The sequence below is a fragment of the Lycium ferocissimum genome, chromosome 7 (assembly GCF_029784015.1).
Source record: "Lycium ferocissimum isolate CSIRO_LF1 chromosome 7, AGI_CSIRO_Lferr_CH_V1, whole genome shotgun sequence".
NCBI lineage: Eukaryota > Viridiplantae > Streptophyta > Magnoliopsida > Solanales > Solanaceae > Lycium > Lycium ferocissimum.
The window spans coordinates 56422614-56433872 of NC_081348.1; the positions used below are offsets into that span (position 1 = coordinate 56422614).

General features: G+C 34.7%; 1 protein-coding gene across 2 annotated transcripts; it reads right to left on the reverse strand.

The window, feature by feature from the left end:
• Positions 1–253: 253 nt before the first annotated feature.
• LOC132065724 (uncharacterized) lies at positions 254–7914 on the reverse strand. Of its 2 annotated transcripts, none has more exons than XM_059459244.1 (11): positions 7685–7914; positions 7501–7585; positions 3921–4110; positions 3367–3449; positions 2480–2574; positions 2341–2397; positions 2190–2244; positions 2019–2119; positions 1876–1939; positions 1641–1774; positions 254–786 (listed from the first exon to the last, which is right to left on the reverse strand). In XM_059459244.1, the coding sequence occupies exons 1-11, from the start codon at positions 7760–7762 to the stop codon at positions 610–612; spliced, it is 1119 nt and encodes a 372-aa protein (XP_059315227.1). In that variant the 5' UTR covers positions 7763–7914; the 3' UTR covers positions 254–609. The 2 variants fall into 2 exon arrangements, with proteins under 2 accessions (XP_059315227.1, XP_059315228.1); XM_059459245.1 differs by having other exon boundaries at positions 2529–2574; positions 3917–4110.
• Between the last annotated feature and the right edge of the window lie 3345 nt (positions 7915–11259).

Genomic DNA, 11259 nt, shown 5'->3' on the forward strand with positions numbered 1-11259 from the left:
CTTCATGAATCAGATTCTATGATTCTAGCTCAATAATTTTTATCTAAAATTTGCGAAGTTTTCGCTTATAGAATTATGTTTCCAATTTCTGTAATGATGGAAGAATGTTTTTCAACATTGAAATCGATAAAATGTTGCTTGATATTAACAATTGAAAAAACAAAATTATTCAAAGAAATCGATTACAAAAAATGATAAACTAATAATTTTACATCTATAAAAATTTAGAAAAATAGATTTCAAATAACAATAGTATATAAAGTTTGTTTTGTTTTAGGCCTCTAATTAAAATTTCATTTTAGGCCTCCAATTCTGTCGAGCCTACAACCTGAACTAAGAATGTAAAAGCACACAAGTAGTATATCCACTAGGGGGGAATGGACAACTATACTGCTCTACATCGATATACACCAACATGCTTTCGAGAACAATAATTCTCAGTATCTTCCTTTTTTTTTTTTTTTTTTTTTTGGTAAAGAACAATAATTCTCAGTATCTTAATTACATGCTCGGAGAAAAACCTTTGATACAGCGGGAACCGAACCTCTCGATTAAAACACATACAACATTACTCCACACAAGCTAAATGTAGAACCATTGGTGCAGACATCATTGCTCCTTTGTTCTACTCCTCACTTTATCCCAACTAGAAAATATTAACCTCAAAAGAGAATAGAATATGGCCAGAATGCACGACTTTATAAAGTTCCAAAATGAAGAAGGCCAATACCAAGGATACAGCAAGCGGAAAAAGAGACTTATAATATGCCGAGGGTATCGCCCGACCTGAAGCAAGACATTAAAATCGCGTTACAGGATAAACTGGAACACTGGGATGAACGGGAAAAGGATAAAACAACTTTCCCAAGCTTGTAATATTCTCTAACCATTGTCACATGCTTCCATATTCAAAAAGGAAATATAGAAGCTAACAAACTTCAACATTTATCGCGGAACTGGCAAAGCAGTTGAAACTGCTTTTCTAAGAAGTCATCTTTTTATGCCATCCACTTATAAAATATCGCCAGTGCCAACTACAGATTTAAGTTTATCTACTCCTAATCCAGATGTTTCTTCTCTTTTTTCCCCCACGGATAGATAATCTGGCTTTCATTTCTTTCTCAACAGCTATGCACAAGATGTTACGAGCTAGTTCAAAGATAAACACAGCTTAAGGTTCAAGAGCATTTTTGGCTCTCCAGAAAAAACTGGGGAAGACCTGAATGTATATCTCCACTATTGTGCTGTCGTTCTTTATCTCTTGCTAGGTGCATTGCGCATAGGCTGCTTTGCTACACTATTAAGCATCTCATGAGCTAGCAAGTAAATACTACATTAATCCATACATCAACAACAACATCATACCCAGTGTATTACCAGGTGTGGGTTCTCGGTAGGGTATGCAGACCATACCCTACCTCGTGGAGTTGGAGAGGCTGTTTGCGGAAAACCCTCGGCTCAAGTCACGCATAATAAATGCAATTCGAGAAAGAAAATACGGAAGTAAATAAGGCATAGCAAAAAAGACACAGCAAATAATAGGAAAGCACAACATAGCATTCAAAGCAAAAAGTCCGAAATACGACTACGTAATGCTATCAAATCACAATTTTTATTCAGATAATGGGGAGATTACTCACAGGATATAGCAAATCTAAGGCATTCCATGCTGCATGCCGAACAGCTCTTGTTGGGTACATGGGAGCACCGGGTGACGTGAAGCTATACAAGCAAGTTTTCAATCTTGTGCTAGTGGCCATTCTCAACTCTAATCCTGCAGAGAGGTCAATGTAATAAATGTAACTCCAGACATTCTTTACAAACCCACATTTATTGTAGACCACTTACAAATTAACGCTACAAAGCTTGCTTTACCTTGCAGGACTTTCAATTGGGAGAGGTAATGCAACAAGACTGGCTCCACTTTTAGTTTTTGAAGCTGATATCAGAAGTGTAAATGAGAACAAGTACAGGAAACATAAGGAGACGGCTTGGGATGTTGAAAATCCTGCTCTTACCTGATCAGATAGTTCAGTGACAAATATATCTGCTGGACCACCAATCAAGAAAGCATTTGGAAAGTCAGGGAATTGACTTAAAAAGCTTCCTAGCCTGTCAGCTGCAAAAAGCTTTAACATAAGCGTGTAATCTAAACCTTCTATGCGAGGTTACTGCTAAGATCAACTCACCTAGGTTATAGAAAAATATGAACCTGGAAAGGAACAGAAATAGATCTCTTTGGGCCTGTCAAGATGAAGATCGCAAGTGATGTTAGGAAATGCCCACTAAAATTAGACTTGCTTTGGCACACAGGACAAGCAGAGGGGAGAAACATTATACCTGCAAAGGGATCTTCTTTAATCGCTCAGGAACAAGGGCAACATCTTCAAGCAGATACTGTTACATACAGCCATATAACCCATTGTCACCATTTACTTCAATCGATCAAAAAGCAACAAAAGAAAGCACCAGTACTAGCCTTTACTCCAAATACTTCAACAATAGAAATCAAGTCAGTGGTATTTGACCTGAAAGAGACTCTGGAAACGCCTTGTATTTGTTTGGATGTCAATCCTGCAAAAAAGGATATTTCAGCCAATCACTTAACACATTTTACTATAACCCCCATATCCCATCCCCGAGCTTTTCTTCTTCAATTGTGCACTGTGAAAGAAATACAAGAAAAAGCAGTAATTACATATTTTGAGAAGCTATTTCGAAGCACCCAAAAGAAAAAAGCAGAAAACAAATATTGGAAATGCAGAAGAGCAGGAATATAAAAAGGCATAGCATCTCTGCCAGACATACAATACAGTTGGACAAAAATATTAAACAATCTATTCTATGAGCAATTGAGCATCAACAGAGTAAATCTCTGAGTAGTGTATATCTTAACGTAGATATGGGAATGCAAGGAGGTGACGAGATTTGATGATAGTGATTTAAAGGCTAAAAAATTGATCCAACAAGATGATACATATCAGTCATGCAAGAGAAAATGTATGCAAAGCAATCTACGTCCTAGTATCACCAAGAAACTTAGGCAGGTTTGTAAAAGGGGAAGTATCACCACAAAAACTTAGGCAGGTTGCTACAAGGGAAAGCACATGCTAAGGAGTGTACAAAGTAACACGCCGTTCAGATTGGTGCATAACGGAAAGACCCTATAACTGTTAGCTTAATCACATTTGAACCTTGATATATCTAAGATATGAAGGAGTTGTGTCCTTGAAATAGTAGCTAGCTCAGCACTAGAATAGAAAGCTCACATACAAGTAGCTTTACAGAATTCTGATTTCATAGAAGCTGCAAATGAAAAGTGACATTAGCAATCAATGAAATTTAAAATAAAAGCGAAGCTCATACCAGAATACATTTGTAGCTCCTTGAACCAGAGCTGATGAGTAGCGGAGGAGGACTTCAGAATTTTCAAGTTGAACCTCGAACAACTGCAAAGTAGAAGAGGAGAAGAATATGTAAAGAGTAGGTTCATTACAGTTGCATGAACAAAAAACACTCCTCTCCTCCAACTTGCATATTTAAGAGATTCTAGGGGCACACAAATATACCCCTGTCAGTCTTTAAAGGAAAATGAGTGAAATTACTTCATTTGGGAAGTCAATTGGGAGAGTAAAACCTCTCTTGGGCTTGGCCCATCGTTTCACAGCACATTCAATGACCAAATTCAAGCACAACCCAAAATATTGGGAGAAACATGCGCTGCTTACGAAGGCCAAGAAAGACAAATAAAAAGGCTCCCCATAATATCATCTTTAACTTGTCACTCTGGAAGCCATCTTCCACTCTTTGAATGGGAATTCACATTCTGCCACTACTCCTTTTTTTTTTTTTTTTTTTTGATAAGGTACATAACATAAAAGGGAAATTCACAGAAGGACATAAAAAATCTACTAACCCACTTGTGGAAAAGGAGTGAAAATATATTTGAAGCGAAAGATTGGCTCCACAGTTGGACTATCAGATCAAGGATCGGCTTTCCGTTCTGAGGTACATGGACAAAATGATCAGCAAGCACATAGTAGTAGCATATGGGTCCTTCAGTCTGTTCCTCTGCAACCGTAATAGCATCCTCGCTGCTGAGTATTATCTCTGTATAAATGTTAAACCATAAAATAAGTTCTCTCCCCTGATTGATAACCTAAAAATGCTTCACACCAAAATCCTGAATTTCCTTTAGCGGATGATATCTCATACTTCTGGACACTTTCAAACAAAAGATTTAGATTTTTTTTTCCCCCGAGGGAGGATTACTCTCCCACAAAATAGTAATTTCAGTCAGAAGTAACAAGAAGATCTTTCTTCGAATTTTTCTTTCCTCTTCTTTTCTTTCTTAAAAATGAACGAAACACAGGGCGAGAAAACTGTGACTCTTCCTTCCCTTTCACTTCCCTTTCCTAGGTTTCAAACAAAGGGTAGTGGAAAAAGGCTGAGGAAAAAAAATGTGAATTGTAGATAATTTGTAAACCTATTAACCCAGTTAATTAACGTTTCAGAACATTCAGTTTTAGGAGCAGCAGTTAGGGTGACAACATGTGAGAGTCTGTTATAAGAAGTCCTCTAATCAAGATGCGAAAGAATCTAGAAAACAAGCTCCCACACGTTGACAGTCTAATGCGGGACTACGATTCAATTTTTATGAGATGAAGAATAGTCCTGATTTAATCTTACTGCCATAGCAAAGAGCTCTTCTAACGAGTAAGGTGTATTTCACCAAAGATATACAGCTAAGAAAGTGCTTAGTACAAAGTTGACAAAATAAATATCTTAGAATCAATAAAACCCACGAAAGTCTGCTTTTATATTTCTCCCAATGCTGCAAATTTTTAATTGGATTAAGTAAAAAGTTCGGATATGAGAAGTAAGCAGTCATATGACTATCCTTTTGTTTGACCATATCAGATCAGAAATGAATGCAATCCTCTGCTTACTTCAGCAAACTACTTGAGTGATGCCAAAAAGTCCTTACAACCTATTTCACCACTTGTCCACTAGGTTGGTTACATTGTCAAGGAATTGAAATGAGCCGTCTTCTCCAATAGAACAATCCCAAAGCAGCTTCAATTTTTCTGGGTTCTATAGAGTCTCCAAGTTGGGAATCTCTTACAAAAATCCAGTTGTACTCTATTAGCTCAGGTGATATTACATGGTTGCTACCGTACTCTATTAGCTCAGGTGATATTACATGGCTGCTACTGTTCTAGCAGCTTCAAGGACAGTACACTACATTCAGTCTATTTTTATTTGTTAAATTAGGTATCCTAATTTATTAGGCAGCTTCACATGTCACAACCCTGTGGCTGGCATACTATAAATAATTCTCCAACAGACGATTCTTCAATTCGAATGAGAAGGCCAGGCTACAATTTTTGTTCTAGATTTTCTTCATTCACCCAGTAGATGTATACATGATTGAAGCGGAATGTGCTAATCAGATGTTACATCGGTACTTAAATATAGGATATACAAACTTTATCACAACATTGCATTTTGGTTTGTCACCCAATTAGCTTTTTTACAGCATTACCTAATATTAGTTATCGCATAACTATGCCAGGAACATTTTTATCATTTGAAAACCTCATACAGAAAAATACCAGTCCCAATAATACCATCTCTGCAATAACATTAGAAAAATGGAGCATGTTGTATTCTAATATACACATTGAACATACAGAGCACAACATTCGCTACCAAAAGGGCTGTAGTCTAGAATTGCTTCCAATCAGAGCACCAAATTCTCTCCATGAATGAAATATTTGCATAGTTCTCAATTACAGATACCTTACAAACGCAACTATCACACATCAAACACGTATAGTATAAGTATGTAATATAGTATAGCATCCCTGTGACCAATATGATACAGTAAATGACTCTCAAGATAGCATTAAGATCAGATAATATTTCATCACACGTGCTTGCAATGTGCTTTCAGTAATCAACTTCATAAGTGCTTAAGTAGCTCTTTTTCAAGACTTCCCTGAAAAAATCCAATTCACTAACTCAACTCAGCAATGAGGTGCAGATGTACGCTCCTCATATCAATCATTCAGTTTACAAGACAAGCAAAGAGGTGAATAAAAGACCATACATTTACACGAATCTATATAATGGACAGGAAATCGTGCCAATCTTATATTCCAAAGGTCCTATGAGAAGATGAAGGTGCTACAGATAAAGTTAGTAACGTTAACCTCAACAGAGAGCAACTTCACACACACCAAACAAAATGGAAACTCACTATGAAGTTAATGTTAAAACACACGGAGTATTTATAACCAAATTTTGCCCAACTTTACCGATTAAACATCCCAGATGCCCCTCTACTGCTCTCCAAAAGCGCCACCTTGGCTTAGTCATTTAGCTTCAGTAGTAAATACTTCCTCCGGTCCATTTTACTTGTCATGTTTTCTTTTTGCACGCACCTTAACAAATATTAACTAAAAAGTAACTTAACTAAATTATCCTTATTTATTCTTTGATCTCAATTAATACTACTCACTTTTTCACCGCAATAATCTCGCTCCACATTTATTGAGTAAAGGTAAAGGTGAAAATTAATTAGTTAATTATATCTTGATTTTCTAAAATGACAACTATTTTGGACTATCTATTTTTAGTAAGGACGACAAGTAAAGTAGACCGGAGGAACTACATATTAATCAAATAATTTCAACAGATCTCCTTTTGATCAACCAGGCAACTTTCTAACTTTATTTTGTTCATCGTGGCTCACTTAACAGAGCATAATTCTTCTTCTGCTACCCCTCAATAGTGTTTAAAGGCATAAATGTTAGCACAAAATTCGATTGGAAAACTTACTAAATTTACCATGCTTTTTTCACATTTACAATCAATAAGTTGACTTATTGTACTCCCCTCCGTCCATTTTTACTTGTCCATCTACTAAAAATAGATGTCCACTTTTACTTTGTCCAATTTTCTAAACCAAGAGATAATTTACCATTTCATACCTATTTACCCTTATTATTTTATTGAGTTAGAAAACTTCCAGAAATTGTATGTGGCTGCAAAACTTTAAAGTATTGTTTGATTGATTTCAATCATGACTTACTAATAATTAGGGGTGATATAGTAAAGGCATAATGCATAAACAGGCCCTCAAACTTGGCCTCAGCTAGCAAGTATGCCCTCCGTAGGTGTGCACAAATATGCACCTCAAGTCGTTTCCACTTTGTCACCACTTTGTCAATTGAACACTCTAACTTGCAAAATGATATCTAAATCACCTCCAAAATTTATATGTATTATGCCTGTAATAAAACTGTTATTCTATTTATGGCTCCTTGAGGGTATGCCAAGTTAATACAGGACAAGTAAAAACGGACAGGAGACAGTACTCAAATTAGATCATCCATCTTTGTTTTCCACATCACGCGAATAATATCCATAATGTGCTTAACATAACTACAATACCTAAGCAAAAAAAAAAAAAAAGAGTAATTAACTTTAAGTTACCTTTTGCTCTATCATCTACTTCCAAAGCTATATCAGCGAATAACTCTTGCAATAAGTTACGCCTCAGCGATGGCGAAGTCAATGCCTATAAAAAAGAAAAAACTCAATTAGACAATAAAAAAATTAAAATTAAAATTCAAAAAAAATGAAATTCAAAAGAACGAAACGAAGCATCTATACGTACACGTTGAAGCTTTTTTTCAATCTCTTGTGTGAGAGCTGTAAGGTAAGCAGTGCTTCGAGCTGTTGAAATTGTAGCCATTGTTAATCTCGTTTGATTTCTTCTTCAAAATAAACGTAACATTGAAGGAAACAAAGGAATTTCCCTAAATGTAATTGTGGATTATGGATCCAATGGAGGATTTTCAAATAAAGTTTGCGGTGAGACAAGACTTTTTTACATTTACAGTGAGATTAATATTTGGAAGTAAATGAGATGAGACTTCATAAATTGATTTAATTACTTTTTGACATTTGAAGGTATGAATTTGTTTGTTTTAAAGTGGCGTTGAAGGGAAGGAATAGGAGAAGAAAAAAAAAAAACTAATTGGAATATTTGAGCAAATGTGTATGTGGCGGGGGGAAGGAAAAGTAGTGGCTTTAATGGGAAGGAAATGGGGCAGATGGCTTGTGGCATATTTATACACGTGGGCTGTGCATTACTTTGGATAATGCAATTAACCGAGAAGATCCACAGATCTCGTTTCTCATGTGCCGACATATAGAAGAAATTGCACGTCTTGGCCTTTTTTTTTTTCTCTGCCTGACCCGATATTCGCATTAGAGTCTGATTATATTTGAATTCGCATAGCATAGAGCTCATTTTCAGAAGAAACGCTTACTATCAAATATTTTTTTCATACACAGAGCTCGAACTCGAGACTTCTGATTAAGAAAGGAGGCACGACTTGCCCTTCAATTGAGCTAGTCTTTAATTTTTATTTTTTTAACAATTGAATTTATACTTAACGGATTAAGAGCGCGGACATAAATTATCAAATATTATGATGCAAAAATATAAATACATATTGTAGAAAAAATTACTTTAGTATCAAATATTATGATGCAAAAATATAAATACATATTTACGTAAATAGATATTTAAGTTACTCTCTTGGATGTCCTAATTTAAAAATACTCTCGCTTTTTAGTTTGTTCCAAAAATGACATCACCTTCTATATTTAGAAACAATTTAACTTTATAAAATAATTTACCAGCATACAGATATTTAAATCTTTTTTTGGACCATAAATTTAAAAATATTTATTTCTTTCTTAATTTTCATGCCTTTTCAGATGGAATTGAGTCGAAGGAGTATCTATTATGAAAGGGCAAATATTAAAAACCAGCACAAAATAAGGGTTTAAGTGACAATGACCCTCACACATACTCTACTTTTGGTGCTCAAGGTTAATGATTGATAAGGTAAACGTTTTCAAATTTTGCCGTTGTCAGAAGTTCACATCATCCACCTAATTTAACGGGTTATTACTTTCTAACTAACTAATGTCCGGCAATCAAAATCATATTTGGAATTTTAGATCATCACATTAGCAATCAAATCATATTTGGAACATGCTTTTTTAGATCATCACGTTAGCAATCAAAGTCATACTTGGAACATGCTTTTTAGATCATCACATTAAACTTGCTATTGAGATTACCTGTTACTGTAATCAGTTTAACTTGATGAAACAAAATTTATATCAATAATACACGAAACTTGAACTTTTATATAATGAATCGATTTGGACTATGTGGTCCTTAGGCGACTCTAAAAGTGAAATCTAAGTTCGGAAAATTTGTCAAAAATATTCTAGCGTATTGAAAATAATTTAAATTTGTCGTTATTTTATCTATTGAGCAATAATTATCTTCACGTTAATTTGGGTCGTTTACACCTTTGCCCCTATTTTTGTGCCTGTTTTCAATTTGTTTTCTTTTAAAATCGAACTTATGCTTAGAGGGGCATAAGTTACGCATCATAATATTTACAAGTTATGTCAGCGCCCTTAAAGAACTCGATTTTGAAGGACAAAATTAAAGACCAACCCATTTAAAGGGCAAAAATTAAAGACCAATCCATTTGAAGGGCAAACTGTGCAATTATTTCTTAATTTTTGCGTTAAATGCCTCTCCTTCTAAGTTCTACCTATTGAACTCTAACCGTCTTTAATGTTAATTTTTGGGTTAAAATTCTCCTTCTTTTAAAAGAATTGTCAGATGGTACATGTGCGGCTTTAATTAAACAGGTGACATTGATTTATTAATCCACGTGATTCCAACTATAAATAATTCGGCCTTTCCTGATTAACCTAAAATAACTAAAACTTGTTTATTCATACTCACCATATTTTGCGATTGAACGTATTTACAAGACAATGCAATAATGTCTTTTTCCGTTTGAAGATGCGATGTTTGGTTCAAAATCCAAACAAGCTCAATCTATTATTAGGTCTGGGTTCTACTCTGCTTCTTCATCCTTTAACATTGATGGGTTCTTAGAAATTCATCCCCAAATAATTCCAAACAAATAGGTGGATTTACGTATGAGTTGAATCAGTGGTGTGTCTAGCATTACAAGTGGGGGTTCAATGAAACCCTAACTTTCGATTCGAAGTATAAATTTATGTGTAAAAAATTATTAAAATGGTAATAAACAAGAATATGAACTCATAACTTTAAAAATATAGTGGGTTTAATACTAAAATCTTAAGACTAGACTAACAATTTAAATCTTAGATCCGCCTCTGAATTGAACTAATATTCACGTGGGCTAATAAATCAGTACCTCCTATTTAATTAAAGTCCCACATATGTCATTTTATGATTTCGTTAAAAGGAGTGACATGCAAAACTCTGCCTTACATGCAAAACTCTACCTGCAAGTGGAGTTTTACATGCAAAATTCTCCCTTGCGAATCCAAATCTCTGCCTTACGAAATTCTTTTTTTTTTTTTTTTACTGAGCTGGGATTTGAACCAAAACCTTGGGGTATAGGCGGAGGGTAAAAATTAAAGACCACCCATTTGAGGGACAAAAATTAAAGACCAGTGCTTTCGAAGGGCAATCTGTGTATAAAAAAAAAACATTTGTAGCACGAGTTGTCCAATGACCCATCACGAACTAGGCGAATCTCAATGGGCAATTTGCAGGATTATTATTCACTTGGAATGGTCTTTAATTTTTAATTTTTGTCTCTCAAATTGATGGTCTTAAACTGTTGCCCTTAACTTTGAGATTAGTACCCACATATATACACGTTTTAAATGGGCGAACTAAACAGTAAACTCATATAAAAAAGTGACTAAACAGTAAGCTCCTGTGTGAAGTTCGGCTACTTTCTGTACACCACAAGTCGAAGGTGTAGCAATTGATTTGATTCGCAAGCTTTTCCACTAAGTTAATGATGATTCGTCCTTTTTGGTTATTTTTGCTTTTCGTTGTATATGGTAAGAGTAGTCGCGTGCGCCTAAAAGATCCCAAGTTTAAGTCCTAATTATTGCCTTCTATTCTTTTGTATTAGCGTCATTTAATCCGGGCTTATTACGAATAAAATTAAATTTGTAATTTTTTTTTCACTTTTTGTGATATTAAGTTATTGAAAGATTAGTTCGACATTTTTTGTAAATTCCTTAAAACTAAAGGCTCTCCAAAAACTTATTAAATTGCACAAAAATATTTAAAATTGAACAAAGACTTTTTTTATCCTTATTTTAGACTTTTTTTTTTTTTTACCATTACTTATTTATTGGATT

Excerpts from the sequence above, each read along its gene's own strand:
- LOC132065724 (XM_059459244.1), bottom strand. The coding sequence starts at position 7,762 with ATGGCTACAATTTCAACAGCTCGAAGCACTGCTTACCTTACAGCTCTC. Across the intron at positions 7,586-7,684 it reads TTGAAAAAAAGCTTCAACGT|GCATTGACTTCGCCATCGCT; the intron begins GTACGTATAGAT and ends TCTTTTTTATAG. Across the intron at positions 787-1,640 it reads CCTTAGATTTGCTATATCCT|GTCGGGCGATACCCTCGGCA; the intron begins GTGAGTAATCTC and ends GTCTTGCTTCAG.